This window comes from Vulpes lagopus, chromosome 24, assembly GCF_018345385.1.
Source record: "Vulpes lagopus strain Blue_001 chromosome 24, ASM1834538v1, whole genome shotgun sequence".
Lineage (NCBI taxonomy): Eukaryota > Metazoa > Chordata > Mammalia > Carnivora > Canidae > Vulpes > Vulpes lagopus.
The window spans coordinates 42,094,325-42,113,211 of NC_054847.1; the positions used below are offsets into that span (position 1 = coordinate 42,094,325).

Genomic DNA, 18,887 nt, shown 5'->3' on the forward strand with positions numbered 1-18,887 from the left:
TTCATGAAGTCAAATCTCTCATGGTCTCCTCAATAGGTGATTCCATTGGAAATGGAGTGTCTTTAAAATCTCTTTATTCCTCAATTTATTACAACAGCCTTTCCATTTGAGACATCCAATAAACTATCTGCTATGTGTAGAATCTTTTAGTGCTCCAGGAAAGGAAAATAAATATCCCAAGCTTTATGACATGGGACAACCAGGCGTACCCCCTCCAAAGGCTTCTCATCGCAGCTGAATGTACCAAATCTCTACTATGGCAGGGCGGGCAAGGCATATCTCCAATGTCCAAGTGAACTGCACAACCTCTGACCAGTGTGAGGGTTTATCTGTGCATAGTCTAGTTTCCGCCCACCCCACCCTCCCCCAGCAGGCTCGCTCATCAGGCATTATGTCATTTCCTCTGATGCCTTTCAAACCCATCTAATTTACTTAAAGGTTTTATTTATTCTATGCAGTATTTCTCTTACAGCAGAATAGAGTCCATTACCTTGATCTACCATTTTCTGAAACCACCTTCAAAGACTCTTTTACAATGCTACCAATCCTGTGAGATAAATATTGTAAGGAAACTTAAGATGATGTTTAGTATATGGCAGAGCCAAGACTTAAACCCAGTTTTGTCTGACACCAAAGTCCTCCTTTCCTTTTAATACTGCATGGGCTCTCAAAAGTGGATTTACTTGGTTAAATCACTGGTGCTGGCCAAGAAGATTTAAGTACTTTTTAAAGCTGCCAATAGTAATGATTAAGAGTTCCAGCTTAACTACACTTTTATCAGTATTTGTTTTTTTAAAGGTGAAAACATCAAAGACAGTTTTAATTGGTTGGTGTTTGTCATTACCAGCAAGGAAAAGCTATACCCATTCTCATTTCTACTTCTCTTGTTCTGCTTCCATGTGTTGATGTTGAAGCTGCATGTGGTGGGTCACCTAGGGCATAGTGTTTAGCAAATGACAGATGATAAAGGAGTCAGGATCACAACCCAGGCCTACTTGAAAATAAATGACTACTTATTAACCGAGATCAATAAAGGAAGAAGTAAATTTACTAAAATATTTCTTTATTTGAATAAGGTCAATGTCATTTCTTGAATTCCAGCTAGCATCAAATAACAATCAGAAAAAAAACACTTGACAAAATGTTATCCAATTGAAATTAACAGTGGATAGAAAACCCTTTTAAAGTTTAAAAGAAATATATTAAACAGGCAACATACAGATCTAAAAAGTTGCAAGTGGTGATTTTACATTAGCTCTTATAAATAAAAAAATCCCCCATATAATCGTTTGTTCACTATCTCCCTGCTTAATAAGCACACGGACAGGAAAAGATAATCACATCTTAATATTCACAAGTGTTATTTAAGTTCTTTACAAAGATTGTATCTCTGCAACACATCGGGTCAGGCGATCCCTTATTCAAGTAATTTGTTTTCCCTAAGTTATCAAAAAGTACAATTGTCCGAGATAAAATGTCACAAAAATCACAATCAGGAATGCAAAAAGCTTTAGCAGGCAGACTTTGAGATGGGAGTTTACATGGCTTGACCATGATCTGATGATTCTGTAAGTTTAAAAGCCATCAACCAAAGTACCAAGAGCTACAGGCGACAATCTGGGTTTAGCTTGTGGTTGTTAATAAATCAAGAATTTTAGTAAAAAGAACATTGTAAGTATTAAAGAATCTGCACATTTGCTAATGTCATCAGCAATGAAAATGGCATATTATGCTCTCAGCTCAGCTTTAAACCAACAAAACAAAGTACTTATTTTTTTCCCCACTCCCCATCTTAGTGGTTCTCAGACACTAATGTGCCCAGAGTTACCTGCGGTGCTTGTTGCAAAGTGATACTCTGAAGCCCGCCCCTGAATTTTGATTCAGGTGGTTTAGAATGGAGCCCTGGAATCTGTATGCTTCACAAGCACACCATGACCCACATGGTCCATGGACTACTCTTTGAGAAACACTGATGTTCCTTTAATACATAACGAAACATTGTTTATCGTTTGTGGCTTCTTAGCAAAGTTTCAAGCTGAATAAAACATTCAAACAATTAGAACACAAACAGGTACATGAAATAAAAGTATTAGCCGTTATGTAATTGGATTTCTTTTTAAAAGTGGTATCACAAGCACAATGACTTACACTAAAATTTTAAGATCAATTTTGTTTTAATCCAAGGCACCTGTAAAATACTTGCTGGTGAGAAAGAAGTTAACAAATTTAATTATACAAAATAGTACAGAAATGAAAGAATCCTGGCAGTGACTGATTTTCCTACAGAGCAAACATTTTTCCTCAGAAATGAGCCACATAAAGTCCATGACTTTGAGGAAAATAGACCGAATTTCAAATAATATGATGAACAGCCTGTGTGTGAACTGCTTTACTGATTTTCTAGTAAATTACTAAGTAAAAAAGAAAGATTCATGCACTTTCCTAATAGCTGTCTGCACTTGAATTAGTAATGGTCGGCACACTTCCTCCTGCACCGCAGCCTGATAAATGCACCAGGCACACAGACGCCTGGTGCTCCCTTGGTGCGTTCAGGCACATGTGACCATGGATGTTCTAACTCCGGATACTTTGCCGGATTTCCCAACTTTCACAGCCCACCCTCTTCTGAGGGTTTTCTTTTTTCTTTCTTTTTTTTTTTTTCTTTCACAGATTTAAGAGCAAATTCTGTGATGATGTCTCTGGAACATGAATTTCAAAAGGTGAATACTACAACGGAGAAACATCAGAAAAGTATTTTCTCTGTTAAAGTGACTGAAAGTAGAGTGAGTCGCCATTAGAATGTTCTCATTCAGCGTTCCAGGATAAATGCTAATAGAAAAAGTAGTGCTAGGACTGTTTGCGTACATAGTACGAAGTAGGTACTGCTATAATGCAGGCTTCCTCATAGTCTTTGTATAGATTTTAGGCAGTTAGCCCAATCTGTAAATGACATTTGAGAACAAATTTATGAAGTCTGGAAGAATGAAATGTACTGTTTTATAAAACAGCATTATTTTTTATTTTGTATTCTATGACAAATGAAAGATTAACGATTTAGCTAAAAGAGGTAAAAAGTATTTTCAAGCCAGCAAAAAACCAGGTCTACATCAGCTGTGAAAACATTAAGTTTACATTTTAAAATGTCCTTTACAGACTGTTTCTGTAATGCCTGGAACAGTTATGTACAAAGACTACAACTGCCCTTCCCAGTCTGACATTTCAAGGTTAAGCTTCCTAACAAGTGTTTCACGATATCCTTACTTCGGGCATTAAGAAAGAGAAGTCAGAAGTATTAATTCTATTTTTTAAATTTTGCCTTCAAAAGTCTTAACACAGCCTCCTTGATTTAAAGGACACCAAGTCAACACCAGATCGTACAAAGTGACGTAAACCAAAACGTAGCAGTAGATTTTTTTTTGAACTTAAAATATCCTCAGGACATGCAATCTGAGCTGAATTTATATACCATACAAAATGGGAGAAATAAGTTCCCTAGATTACAAACATAAATCCATATTCCTAAATAAATAAATTTATAAATAAATTCCTAAATAAATCCAATCATTTTCCTACAATTGACCTGATACTGCTGGCATGGAGACATTCCCGAGTATGAGCAGTCCTGAACTGAGCACATCAGCAGGGGGAAGACAAACAGAGACCATTAACAGAGAAACGTTTTCACGTAAATGGTTTTTCAGGCAAAGAGCAGCTATTAATTGTCCTCCCCAAATTTCCTTTAAAAGTGGAATGTATTATTGATAATCAGAAAGATACTTCAACATTCTGAAGCTTATCTTCTAGATCCTAAAGCTCTCAGACAAAATATTCTTTGATTTCAAAGATTATATTAGATTCAAGAACTGCAGGACTGGGTCTTGGAGTAGGAAATCCTGACCTCTAAAAAGACTCTGGTTATAAAATAAAATGGTGGGGAGCTCTTAGTTAGACCACATAGTCTATGGGGAAGGAGGGAAAGTGTGTATTTATGTAAAATAAAGAAATTTCCAACTCTGGAGACTTAAGGGTAAGTTTCACATCTGGGGGGGTGCCCCTATTTTCTATTATTTACCATCTTGGTTATCAATATTCTTTTCAGTGGCTATACTCTACTGGCCAGAAATTCACTGAAATTTAAATAGATTTATGTACTATGCACAAATTTACATGTGGTTGTCTTTAACGTTTATTCTTAATGCAAATCAATGCTTAAACATTTTATACAAAATTTAATAATTTAGACTATGAAGCAATTTAAATACTTAAATTCCCTCAAAAAGACAACATTTTGTACATACATACATGATGTACACATATGAAAATGGTGGTCAAAAGAATTTTTTGGCAGCTGCTTCTTGCTGAGTCCTAAGGAAGAGGAGAAAGAAAAAAACTGAGAGTTGTATATATTTTACTTCAGAAAGAAATAGGATTCCTTAAAATTGAAATACACATTGCCTTTTGAAGTATAAAATGCATTAAGATAAGCATATATTCTATACATGCACTCCACGTGCCTGAGATAGACTACAAATAATACTTTCTTTGTTAAACCAAATTTTACAAGTACTGAAAGTTCTGTTAGGTGCACAGATAACTTTGAGTATTTAAAATTAAACAAATACAGAAAAACGTTGAGTCAAATTTTAGAGACTTACCTATACATAATATAACCAATGAATAACACCGTTTGTACCATTACAAATATAATGAAGTGCATCGTAGATAAGCATGATGGAAATGGTGGTAGTTCTGGGCATTTTGGTCTTTCATTCAATGGCTATAAGGCAAAGAACTATTATAATTAGTCAAACTGGTATTTTAGAAACAGAAATAAATGCAAAAGCTTTATAAAATTCATGGTTAACTACATAAACTCAAGCTTTTCATTTCTTTGTCCCATAAACATTTCTGCTCCCTTAACTTTTACCACTTAATATTTTAAAAAATAAAGCTTATTCAATTTATTAATTTTAAGTAATCTCTATGCCCTATGTGGGGCTGAAACTCATGACCCCGAGATCAAGAGTTGTGTGCTCTGACAGAGCCAGCTGGGAACCCCTACCACCTAACTTTCGGAAAGAGTAGTCAACATCGGAAGGCCTCTGCCTTCACGATCCAGTCACTAACGCACTGCCATCTGGCTTGAATCTTCAGCACAGTGATGATGATTTTTTGTGTTCTTGATGGTCACAGAACATGAATTCCCTGGACACACCCAGTTTATACTTGCTGTACTAGAGTAATTATTTCTAGTTCAGGCAATGACATGGTCACCCCCGCCCCCCATAAGCTGCCTGACAAATATAATGGCTTTTTCTTAGCCCTCATCCTCCCCAAACTCCTAGCAGTCAACAGTACTAATTAGTATTCTGAAAAATGTTTCTTTCCCTATGTCCATGGGTATTCCTTCTACTTTAAGGGAGTAATTACATGCCAGGAACAAAGATTTACTCAAGGTATCCAGACAGAACAGTTTCTAGGATTAATTGTTCTCAGTATGTTTATATCTGTGGGACAACGCTCTTCAGTGCATATATGTACCACTCACAGCATCAACTTGGACACTGCAACACAGGCTACAGTTGGTAGAAAGTAACCTCAAACAGAACTAAGGGAATAGACAACAACACTTTGGATGAGAGGTAATGGTCATTAAGAAAACTCTTAAAAAATACGAATATCTAAGACATATATAAAATATTGGTAAGAAAGGCAGTATCCAAAAATATAAAGGAGAGAAGATTACATATTAAAGATCTAAGTTCTTCCCTTCTATCACTTACTAGCTAGTGACCTCAGGAAAGTTATTTAACATATAAACTTTCTTTCCTAAACGACAACAGATATTTAAAAATAAAAAAAACTTTTAACGACATAAAGCTCCACATAACATATAAGGTATTAGGACTTCTGGGAAGGTAGACTGGGTAATATGGATCAACCACCTTGCAGATGACTAGCAGAGCTAGAAACAAATCCAATCTAAAATAACACCTGTCTGAAGGCAAAGGCAGTGAACTAGATAGCAAGAAATTATGGGATCATCATTTGGTGGCGCGGAGGCCAAAGAAAGACAACTTTAAACCCATGAATCAGAAAAGAAATTAAAACGGAAATTAAAAGGGGCGCCTGGGCGCCTCAGTCAGTGAGCATCAGATTCTTGGTTTCAGCTCAGGTCGTGATCTCAGGGTTGTGGGATGGAGCTATGGGGCAGGCTGCACTCAGTGAGGAGTCGGCTTGGGATTCTTTTCCTTCTTTCTCTGCCCCTCCTCCTGCTCACACATGCTGTCTAAAAGAAAGACATCTTTTTTTTTTTTTTTTAAGATTTTATTTATTTATTCACAAGAGACAGAGAGAGAAGCAGAGACATAGGCAGAGGGAGCCTGATGTGGGACTCAATCCCGGAACCTGGGGTCACGCCCTGAGCCAAAGGCAGATGCTCAACCACTGAGCTGCCCAGACATCCCTAAAAGAAATAAATCTTAAAAAAAGAGATTTATCTTAGAGAGAGAGAGAGAGAGAAAAAGAAGGTGTGTGTATGTGCATGCAAGAGCTGGGGAAAGGGTAGAGGAAGAGAATCCACACAGACTTTTTGCACTGAGCTCAGGGTCCCACCACCCATGAAATCATGACCTGAGTCAAAACCAAGAGTTCCCACGCTCAACTGACTGAGCCATCCGGGTGCCCAGCTATAAATCAATCAATCTTTAAAAAAGAAAAGAAAATTAGGAAGAAAAAATGCTTATTGAAGGATTAATATAAATATTTAACGAAAATCATAGGATAGGAGAAGCAATTTCTGCTTCCACCTCCGAAGGGCTGATTAGGAACAGCTCTTCCACCTAGGACTAGAAAACAAGATATATGAAACAACTGTTATCAAACATTGGCCACAGGCAGTGAAGGCCTCTACAACTGTGACAGCCAAGAAAAAGGAGTCAGACAAGCTGGGACCCATGGCAGATGTAGCTTAATGCCTGGAGGCAGATTCTGCAGTCCAGGGAGGGCCCCCAGAGAGAACTGAGTGGTCCTGCTGAACTGAGAAGTCAGAGACTACAGCTGAGGGAAGTCCAGGTGGCGGTGTGACACAACATGAAAAGGGATAATGGCAGAGAAAGCTTTGGAAGTTTGCAGAAGAGCCCTTCAAATCTTTGGCTGAATCTAATCTGCACGTGTATGGTATGAAAGTCCACAAGGCTAGGAAAGAACCACCTAAAACCAAACAATTCCCAGAGCTCACGGGAAGGGCTCTTTGTTTGTTCCAATGGGTAGAGGCCAACAATACACAAAATAGCTTCCCACAAAACACAAGTATCTGGTACAAAAATATCAATGGTGCTGAGACTGAGAAATCTTAATAGACCCATTCTAACAAAACTTAAAAAGCACACCCTGAAGGAAGCCAACTAATTCCCAAAACTTAATTGTAGAGCACAACAGAGCTGAATGCTAGTTAAAGGAATACAACAAAACCCAACAACCAATAATGTAAAGGCAGAAATGTTCAGCAACCAATGAAAAATTACCAGGCACACAAAGAAAATTTGGCCCAGTCTTAGGAGAAAAATTAATTGGTAAAAATAGACCCAGAAATGACACAGATGATGGAATTACCCAAGAAAGACATTAAAAGATACTATAAATTGATATCTGGGCCAAGAAAGACATTAAAAGATACTATAAATTGATATCTGGGCTTCGACTGTAGAGAAAAATATAGACATGAGGAGGAAATGGGAGATATCAAAAAGGGACCTACATGGACTTTCCAGAGATTAACACACAGGAAAATACTTTGAAGGAGCTGAACAACACATTAGACACTGCACAGCAAAACATTGATACACCTGAAGGCACAGCAACAGAGGTGACCCATGACTAGAAAAAGTCTAGCAAGACAATGCAAAGAAATATGGCTAAAGATTTTCCAAATTTAACAGCAACTATAAACTCATAGAATCAAGATATTAAACCCGAAGCACAAAGAAAACAAAAGCAAAGCATATCATAATCGAACTGCTGAAGCTCAGTATCAGAAAAAAAAATCTTAAAAGCAGAGAAAAAATACATACAAAGAAACAAAATAAGACTGACTTCTCAGTAGAAATTATAAACTGTGATCGTCACATAATGGGGTTCAGGCAGCTGTGAGAGGAATAAGGAACATCTGTGCATCACTACAGGCACACTGGTAAGTGAAAGAAAGCAGGAAGATGACAACTATTTACAGTATGCTACTATCTGTAAAAAGGGGGAAGATTTCATCACAGTTTCTGCTTATATTACAAAAGCAAAGAAACAGTGGACAGCGGAACTATAACCCCACCCACCCACCCACCCAGTTACTCAGTTGTTCCTTATAGGGATGAAATAAAAAGTATAAGCGTAAAAGTTAGACTTCTTTGAATTCTATCTTACTCTGTAGATGTGAGAAACCATCTGAACTTTAGTCTAGATCTAAATTTACAGGAAATTTACATTGAGTATAATTATCAGTACATAACTGCCATCTTGTTACTTTTCACTTCTTTAATCTGTCTCCAGTCTTTTATTTTTTATTTTTATTTTTTTTAATTTTTTATTTATTTATGATAGTCACAGAGAGAGAGAGAGAGAGAGAGAGAGAGGCAGAGACATAGGTAGAGGGAGAAGCAGGCTCCATGCACCAGGAGCCCGACGTGGGATTCGATCCCAGGTTTCCAGGATCGCGCCCTGGGCCAAAGGCAGGCGCTAAACCGCTGCGCCACCCAGGGATCCCATGTCCCCAGTCTTTTAGAGCTATTCGAAATACTCCTGTAAGAACAGATTTGAGCATACTAGGAATTTTTTTTTTTTTTTAAGATTTATTTGAGATAAAGAGTGAGAGAACATGCAACAGTCAGGGGAGGAGCAGAGGGAGAGAGAGAATCCCCAGGCAGACTCCCTGCTGAGCACAGTGCCCAAAGTAGGGCTCCACCTCACACCCCTGAGATCATGACCTGAGCTGAAATCAAGAGCTGGATGCTTAACCAACTGAGCCACCCAGGTGCCCCTACGTACCTGTTTTATTGCCAGAATAGCTGTGAAAATGCTGGGTTAAACAGGCAAATCTCCTAAGGACTATGCTATTTCGTATCCCCTCAAGCAATGTGCTACTCTGTTTTCCTCAAGTCTTGGCAACAGAATATGTTGTAAGGCTTTGGCTTTTTGTCAAACAGGTGTGGTATCACAGGAAAGTTTTATTTATTTTTCATTTCTCTTATTATTTAAGTAGCCTGAGCATCTGCTCATATATCGTACAAGCTTTTCCCAAGAACACTCTGTTCATTTCTCCAGTACCTTTTTGTGCTGAGTTGTTCCCCATCAAATTTTTAATGTTGATCATTTCAAGAAGATTGGACTGGAAGGGGAAGAGGCAAATACTACAAGCATTTGTAAATTTCATAAAGGTTTTGAAAGCCAGTAGTAAGTTAAGGAAAAACTTAAAACAGAAAAAACTTGTAAGTACCACAGGTCTATTGTCTAATACTGTTTCTTATGCATATTAAACTTTGAAAACACATTACCTATTTTTAATATTTATGGCCAATCTCTAAAAATATAGACGGGGCTTACATTAAAAAAAAAAAAAAAAAAAAGGGATCCCTGGGTGGCGCAGCGGTTTGGCGCCTGCCTTTGGCCCAGGGCGCGATCCTGGAGAACCAGGATCGAATCCCACGTCGGGCTCCCGGTGCTTGGAGCCTGCTTCTCCCTCTGCCTGTGTCTCTGCCTCTCTCTCTCTCTGTGACTATCATAAATAAATAAAAAAATTTAAAAAAAAAAAAAAAAAAAGGCCTAATAAAACAAAACCAAACGAACAAAAAAAGTTTTAAAAAGTGAATCGAGGGCAGCCTGGGTGGCTCAGTGGTTTAGCGCTGCCTTCAGCCCAGGGCCTGATCCTGGAGACCTGGGATCGAGTCCCACGTCAGGCTCCCTGCATGGAGTCTGCTTCTCCCTCTGCCTGTATCTCTGCCTCTCTCTCTTTCTCTCTCTCTCTCTGTCTCTCATGAATAAATAAATAAAATCTTAAAAAAAAAAAAAAAGTGATTCAAGTCAGAAAGGAAAAGTTGCTGGAAAAAAGAAGAGTCTTAAAGAATGAGGCTACCAGTCAGCCAGTCTCAGATCTGGGCTTCCTCATTGCCCTGACCAGAGAAGTAGGAGGTACCCAGCATCAGTCTGTCTCAGCAAAGCGTCAAGAGATGTTCACCATTTTTAAGCTGTTTAAAGACAGCATTACTGATAACAAGAACCTTTTTTTTTTTTAAAGAAAATTTACACAAAGAATCTAGAAAACAGAAGTCTGAGACTGTGACAGCTCCAATGATAGGAAAAGCAAAGTACTTTTTAAAAAATTCTATTCAACAGAGTATGGAAGCATGGAACATAAAGACATTTGAATCATATGGAATAATTCTACCTTGAATACTACAAATAAACATTAGTATTAAGTAAAACATTAAAATATTTTCAGTAGAATATGTACTCTTCCTTTTCTAACTAAGGAAGACTGGTAATTATAAAAGTAGAAGGCAAGAGCTTACCATATTTCGCTGCACTAAGTTATCGATGTCCCGCTTCACAATGTGAAGATGCTCTTTGATGTCATTGAAGTGTTGAGTTGACTCATAAACTCCCCCTGCAGATCCAGGATGCTGTATGCCGCTGACCAGTCTGACAGTATCACTCATGGAATTCCTAAAACAGAAAATCCCTTTAGACAAGGAAATTGCTAGAAAAATGATTTTTTATTTTTTTAGTCATATACTATAAAAGTTTAGATATACTTTTATGCCCAATAAGTTAGATTTTTAAAAAATTGATATTTAGGAATATTCAATTGTATTCAGGATTGGAAAATAATTTATAAAACTACAGTTTATGGGGCACCTGGGTGGCTCAGTTGATTACATGTCTGCCTTTAGCTCAGGTCATGATCCCAGGATTCTGGTATCAAGCCCAGAAGAGGGCTCCCTGTTCAACAGGGAGCCTGCTTCACCCTCTCTCTCAGCCCCTCTTCCTGCTTATGTTCTGTCTCTCTCAAAGAAACAAATTAAAAAAAACAAAACAAAAACAAACGGAGATGGGGCTTTAGAGTGAGAGTGCCACCCTTCGCTCTCTCAGGAGATGAGGGATTCAGGGTATGGCCATGACTGCCACTAAAATTTGGAGGGGTTGATGGGGGTACTTCAGGATGAACTGTGCAGGCTGACAACATCCAGTTATTAACAACTGTTCCAACTGGGGGCTGGGGTATGACGGACGGCTTTTATGCTCAACTTCTTTGTATGTTTGAAAATGTCTAAAATGAAAAGAAAAATTGGTAAGGTGTTCTGGTATGCTAGAAATAGCATTTGAAAGTGAAGAGATAATAAAACTAATTCTGTTTTATATTGTGACCCTTTAACAGTCAGGGCCTTGTTTTCTTTTTCTGTAAACTGAAGGGTACTGTATTACATGCTGTTAAAAAAATTTTATGATTCTTGGAGGATATGAAAACCCACAGACATACACCACTCTCTCCATAAAAGGCAAATATTTCCTCTCTCTTTACAGTTTCTGAAGCCTATCCAGAAGGAAAAAAGCTCTAGAGGACAAATTCAGAAATCTGAGTTCAGTTTTTACCTTAACTTATGGTATGCATGACATTTGTTCTCAACGGGTGGGAGTTTATAAGGAGTGCTAACGACTCTAAGTAAGTGTTTTCATGGATAATACTGCCAGATGACTAGGATTTACTAACCACTAATTGAATCTTAAGACGTTCTAGTACCACTGTTAAGTGAAATAGGCAAAGCACAAAAGAGTGTCTAGAATATACTACCATTCATGTAAGAAAGAAGAGAATCTAAGAAAATACACATGTGCAGGAGAAATACAGGAAGAACAAACTAGAGATTAATGGGATAAGTTACCAACAGGGGGTGGGTGGGAAAAGGCTAGGAAGGGGGGGAAATGGGAGTGAGGTGGTAGTGATGAAGAGGGGTACTGAACATATAAATTTCGTCTTAAGAGCCTCTCAGAACTACCATTTTTGCATATCCTTCATATACCCCAAAAACACACAATTAAAATCAATCAGGATATAGGAAGAATACAAACGCTAACAAAGAACCTAACTCCATTATAAATGCACATCACAACCATACTGAAAAGGGTGGGGAGAGAACAGTACTAAGTAATTGGAAAATAGTGTCTGCATTACAAACTGGACAGTTAGACACAGAAGGACCTTTACATAAATCCATCAGTGAATATATTTCTCACAGGGATACAAGTTAACAATTTAATACCACTTTATGGGTACATTTTGTGTACACTAAAATAAGTAAATATATTATAGATAATAAAGACCAAATTTCTCCCTCCTGGAGGAAGAATTTTTAAATAAGGAAAGAAGGTAAAAATAGATTCTATAACATTCAGCCTAGTTGAGTCCAATCAGAATCCAAGGTGTCTGGATATCTCAGGTTTTTGTTTTTTTTTAATTTTATTTATTTATTCATAGACAGAGAGAGAGAGAGGCAGAGACACAGACAGGCTCCATGCAGGGAGCCTGATGTGGGACTCGATCCCGGGTCTCCAGGATCATACCCCAGGCTGCAGGCGACACCAAACCGCTGTGCCACCCGGGCTGCCCACTCTCAGGGTTTTTCAATGCAAATGTAGAGTGATGGGTACAAAAATAAAGATGTGTATATTTGTGGGTTAGTATACATTCATATATTCCCTAGCTCTCTCTGTCTACTGAGAGGGCCTAGAAGCAGCAGCACTGCAGAGGTAATGAGCACGCCCAACTGTCCAGATCTTGGGTTTCTAAATACCTTTCTTCAATAAAAGGAACCAAGGCTCACTGGAGAAGTGGTTGATTCTAGAGCTGGGGCAGAGAAAATACAAAATGAGACTAAGACACAGTGTAGCACCAGAAGGTAAAGAAATGCTTTTAAAAAAGATGGGAACTTGGGCAGCCCAGGTGGCTCAGCGGTTTAGCACTGCCTTCGGCCCAGGGCGTGATCCTGAAGATCCGGGATCGAGTCCGCATCAGGCTCCCTGCAAGGAGCTTGCTTCTCCCTCTGCCCATCCCCGCTCCTCTGTCTCTCATGAATAAATAAATAAAATCTTTAAAAAAAAAAAAAAAAAAAGATGGGAACTTGTTCAAAGAACACAGAAGCCAATCTGGAGGAGTTCTTAATTACCAGAGCTGAATAATTTGAGCAATAAATAATGATAGGGTAGGACTGTGAACATAGAATACATACCCATGAGTCCATATGATATAAATAATTGATTAAATAAATAAATGGAGCAGAAGAGAGCTGGTCTTTACAGAATTCCAATAAAACATGGGAAGGAATGATGAAAATAGAAAAAAAAAATCAGCATTTGGGAAACATCTCATTCTTGTTTCAGGCAAGACATCAATGGATGCTACAATTAGCAAGCAAAAGTTTAAACTGAAACAGGATATTTATATATTTACATGGTCTCAAAGTATCTTTCCCAAAATATAATTAATCACCAAGGGAAAGATAGTAACTTTAAAATAGGGAAAGCACAAAGAAACCACCACAACCAAGTGATCACGGCCAATGTCATGAACATGATAAAGTGTTGTATGGATGTCAAAAATGCAGAACCTCCATCCAATCACAAGTAAACACCAGACAGACCCAAATTGTGAGACAATGGACCAAGTAACTGCTCAATGCAGAAGCTGTCACGGTCATGAAAGACAAGGGAAGATGAACTATTTCAGACTGTAGAAGTCCAAAGAGATAGAGCTAAATGATATGTGTGTTGTTGGATAAGATCCTGGAATGGAAGAAAAGGTAAGCATGAAAAATGGGCGAAATTTGAATAAGATCATTAGTTTAGTTAATAATACTGTTACCAGTCGGGGGGGCACCTGGGCGGCTCAGTGGTTGAGCAGCTGCCTTTGGCTCAGGTCGTGATCTCAGGGTCCTAGAACCGAATCCACCATCAGGCTCCCCAGAGAGAGCCTGCTTTTCCTTCTGCCTATGTCTCTGCCTCTCTGTCTCTCTCATGAATAAAATCTTTTAAAAGAATTTAAAAAAATAGTACTGTACTGGTGTTAATTTTTTGGCTCTGACAACTGTGCTATGTTTATGTAAGATCTGCACATTAGGGGAAGATGAGTGAGGGATACATGGAAACTACTATTTTTGCAAGTCTGAAGCCGAAATTAGATCAAAATAAAAAAATTTTAAGTGTTACATTATCCAGTCTATTTCTGAAAGAATTAAACTATTTAGGATTATAAATATTTTAATCATGAGTTTACAACTTAAAGATTTTTTAAAATGCCAGACAAGTGAAAGAAGTACAAATTTGCAGTTATAAGTGGAGTTGCCTTTAATCTCTCTATGTAGATATTCTTACCTCCTGTTTAACCTAGTACTGTTTAATTTTCCAATGTTAAAGAACTCACTTTGACGTTCTTGTTTGTCAAGGACTGTATTGGTTGGTGCAGTGCTCTGAAGTGCTGGCTTATAAAATGTAACATTTTGGCTGTTTCTCTACTCTAGGCATTGAAAGCTGTTAATTATCTGCTTAAGTGAATACTTTTTAGAAACTTATCAAAGTTCCAAGGACACAATACCTCCTCTCTGCTCCAACTCCTTGTTCAGTCTCAGAGTACAAGACGGAATGAAAGAGAGGTAGTCACGCAGCATGTTTCCTTGAAAATGGTTTCGTTTCATCAGAAAGAAGTTCCTGCATCAGGCATGCTTGTAATTACAGTCCTATAATGCTACCCTTACTCTTCTAGGATTTTTCACAGAATTGTTACCTATTACATATATTCTTTTTATTTTATTTTATTTTTTTTTTTTTTAAAGATTTTTTATTTATTTATTCTTGAGAGATAGAAGGAGAGACAGAGCCAGAGACACAGGCAGAGACAGAGCCAGAGACACAGGCAGAGGGAGAAGCAGGCTCCATGCACCGAGAGCCTGACGTGGGATTCGATCCCGGGTCTCCAGGATCGCACCCTGGGCCAAAGGCAGGCGCCAAACCGCTGCGCCACCCAGGGATCCCCTATTCTTTTTATTTTAGAAATGTATGAATACTCCTGGAAGTCAAGTAGCTGCGTGACAAATGTACTTTTTTTTAAGAGATGCTAAAACATTTTTTCTCTTCTGGCTTGGCACAATTCAAAACTTTAGGACAGGGATCCCTGGGTGGCGCAGCGGTTTGGCGCCTGCCTTTGGCCCAGGGCGTGATCCTGGAGACCCGGGATCGAATCCCACGTCGGGCTCCTGGTGCATGGAGCCTGCTTCTCCCTCTGCCTGTGTCTCTGCCTCTCTCTCTCTCTCTGTGACTATCATAAATAAATAAAAATTTTTAAAAAAATTAAAAAAAAAACAACAAAACTTTAGGCCTGTTGGCAGTTTTTGAATACCAAAGGTTCCTGCACTTGCCACTCCCCAATTTATAAAATGAATCTAGAAAGTGATTCTTATCCTCATCCAGAATCCTTACAATAATAACTTGCATGGAGAAAGAGAGAGAGACCGACAGACATCAGGAATTCTGGATAAATGTATCACCTAACAGATTTTACTTCTGTAGACTTACTTCACTTCATTTACTTGTCTCAGGATCTCATGCTGAGTGTTCACAATGGTATCCAGGTCTTGTTGAGTGACCTGGAGGAAAAACGGAAGAACCAAGTTTGTAGGAACAGACGACAGAGTAGTCTTTCTTTCCTTCCCTCCTCCTTCCCCTCCATCAGAGGCTACCTAGGGCACACATGCAAATTTGGAAACTTACCTGTCCCTGATGCCCTGGGATCCCTGCTCCTCTTTTAGAGATCTCCTCTGTCAAGGAAGAGACATATCTTCTCTGCTCATCAAGAATCATATCTAACTGTCGGTTCAGCTGCTTGATTTCAAGATGGATACGATTTTGTCCTTCAAAGATTTGTCTCAATTCACGGTCTCCTACACTCTCAAATACTTCATCTGCTGAAATGGAAATTGCAAATCAAAATGATCAAAACCACCAACATGTGTAGTTTCTGAAATATCATAAATGACTGAAGTATCAACATATGCTAAAATTAGAGTATCACCAATATGATCTACTCTAGTGGTAAGACCTCCCCAATAGTAAACATGCAGATAATTGATTCAATCATGACAAAATTACTATTTGTTTTTTGCTGTCTCTGGTGGCTGAACACTTATTATAGATTAGTTCTGAATTTTTTCACCTAAAAATAATTTTCTTTCAAATATACTATATGATTATATATATAAAAGGACAAAACTAATCTGTATTACTAGAAATCAGGAATAGTAGTTGCCTCTGTGGAGGGGGGCCGACTTGAAAGAGGCATGAGGAAAGAGGCATTTTTATCACCCCTTTATCTTGGGGGTGATAAAAATATTCTATGTATTGACTTGAATGATGATGAAACACATTTGTCAAAATTCATCAAACTACACTCTTAAAATCTGTGCATTTTATTTATGTAATAAATTTAAAAATGAAGTTGTGACCATATGATTTTCCTTTTAAAGCTGACTATGCTAAAAACAAGATTTCAAACACTTTCTATAAATAAGCTTCAGGATATACTCACAAATCACGTGATATTTAAAACAAATCCAAGAAAAGAATTAAATTTCTTTTTTTTTTTTTAAGATTTAATTTATCCATTCATGAGGCACAGAGAGAGAGGTAGAGACGCAGGCAGAGGGAGAAGCCGGCTCCTTGCAGGGAGCCCAATGTAGGACTTGGTCCCAGGACGCTGGGATCACGCCCTGAGGTGAAAGCAGACTCTCAACTGCTGAGCCAGCCAGGCATCCCTAAATTTTTCATTTTTATCTTCATTAAGTCTGTTTCATATTATTGATTATTTAGAAGATCATATACTACCGAGAGGACAAAAACTAGCTATAGGCTTTATTAAATACAGCTTGGATCATGTGTGCTGATGGGAACGTTAAATAAAAGCAGATAATATAAGCCACTCAATTTGGACTTTTCATTTTATTTTTGACACATAGCACACTTGAGTTCAACACTGGCTTAGACCAATTATTTTAAAATTTGTAAATTTTAAAGTCTGGCGTTGTGTCAAACAGTAAGAGGAGGAGAGCCAGAAGATCATTTCGTATTACTTTCACAAGAATTTTGATATTTTTCCAATATTATCTCTACATTAATAAGGTAACATCTGCCACTCAAAGGAAAGACATAAACCCTAGATGATTTTATTCCACAAATATTTACTGAGTCTCAACTACTGGTCTACTGGCGAGCATTGGAGTTTTCTGGGTTTTGAGTATGGGTTTGTTTTTTTTTTTTAGGTTAGGGGGCAGAGCAGTAAATAAAAACACAGAATCCCTGTTGAAAGAGAGCCTGTGCTTCAGCAGATCACTGTTCATCCATATTACTTGGGCTCTCCCACCCCATACTTTCCTAAAGCCACACTCTTATTGGTAGAAACATCAACCTCCAAGCCTTGTGAAGGCAGAAGATTCATTCACATATTACTTCTGGAAACTACTTGGATATGCCAGACAAGAGCTCAAGGAAGGGACAAAGGCATGTGCCATAAGCCCTGTGTAGCTCTGAGCAAAGCTTCCTCCAACTCACCAGGATGCCACTGAAGGTCAGGATGGCCCTTCTGGAATTCCTCCTTTTTTTTATCCAATTCTTGCTGAAAGTGTTCAAACTCCTCCTGGTACTTTTCTTTTTCTTTTTCTGAAATTTCTTTATCTGCAGTAGGCTTTTTTTGGAATTTAGGAATATATCATTAAAAAATTTCAAAGATAAGAAAAAATAATAAACCTCAATATACTTTCTCCCCCTTCATTTTAGCCACTCTACACTAGTTGAAAGGTTAACATAAAAATGTTACTTCTTATTTAAATTATAACAATTAACTCTTGCTACAAATAATTATAACAAAATAACAATACTAGCCACTACCATTTATCGAGTGCCTGCTAGGAGTGCATTGTCTTAGGTAATGCTTCTGACACCATGAGGTGGCTAGTACCAATGTCTCAGTCTTACCAGTGAAGAAAAGAAGCAGTACAGAGGTTAAGTGATGTTTACAAGGTCATACAGCAGTAACAGGTAGAAACAAGACCCAAACCTAAGTTGGGCTGCCCAAGTTCTCAGCTACAAGGAGATGCTAATAAACTGAAAATAAACTTCTGGAAAAAAAAGAAGTGTATATGTACCGGTTCTTTCCCAGGCTCAGTCAACTGGAAAGTCAGAAAAGAAAGGACATCGTGGTCATCTACAAAGTAAAAAAACAAACAAACAAAAAAACAGAAAAAACTCCATAAGAGATAATTTTTATGGTTATGAAGTTAGAGAAATCTATTGTTTTAAAAATAATTAATATAAAAAATAACAAAAATTAGCTCTCAAGGCAAATAGTGCTTCCATGAGCTTAAAGATAAGAATTCACCAGAAAGATCTGCAACAGAAATAAACTAAAATTCACTTTCTTTTATCCTAAACCAGAATACTTAAGACTGTTTACTATATAAGATGTTTAATAAATAAGGGATAAGAGAATGAACAAACAGGGGGTCAAAGTAAGCCGAAACTCTTAAACCTGACACCAAGAGCCTCTCACATTTCCCCACAAAACTCCTTCCCAGGCTGTGTCCCAGCCAAACGAGACAAAATACTGTCCTTCATGTATTTCTGCACCTTTCTTTCAACCTTTCTTAGAGTACTTACCACTGCCTGCTTTACTTCTTAGTCTAAACTTGACACTGCTTCGTCCTGGCTTACTGGGATGTGTGGATTTTTCCATGTCATGCTGGCATTACTAATAGCATCTTCTTTTATTCTCAAAGCATTCCAATGTAGATAATATGACC

The 18,887-nt window shown here is 37.9% G+C and overlaps 1 protein-coding gene across 2 annotated transcripts in view; it reads right to left on the reverse strand.

Annotated features, from left to right (window-relative positions):
• Positions 1 to 1,046: 1,046 nt before the first annotated feature.
• The window catches only part of LMAN1 (lectin, mannose binding 1), a 29,736-nt gene continuing 11,895 nt past the window's right edge, over positions 1,047 to 18,887 (reverse strand). The window contains exons 7-13 of one of the 2 annotated variants that reach the window (XM_041739714.1): positions 18,234 to 18,292; positions 17,641 to 17,773; positions 15,808 to 15,998; positions 15,613 to 15,683; positions 10,560 to 10,713; positions 4,656 to 4,777; positions 1,047 to 4,365 (exon numbers count right to left, since the gene is read on the reverse strand). In XM_041739714.1, coding sequence (XP_041595648.1) covers positions 4,329 to 4,365; positions 4,656 to 4,777; positions 10,560 to 10,713; positions 15,613 to 15,683; positions 15,808 to 15,998; positions 17,641 to 17,773; positions 18,234 to 18,292 — 767 coding nt within the window. In that variant the 3' untranslated portion in view covers positions 1,047 to 4,328. Of the gene's footprint in view, positions 4,366 to 4,655; positions 4,778 to 10,559; positions 10,714 to 15,612; positions 15,684 to 15,807; positions 16,002 to 17,640; positions 17,774 to 18,233; positions 18,293 to 18,887 lie in introns of both variants that reach the window. The other variant, XM_041739713.1, reaches the window with a different exon arrangement.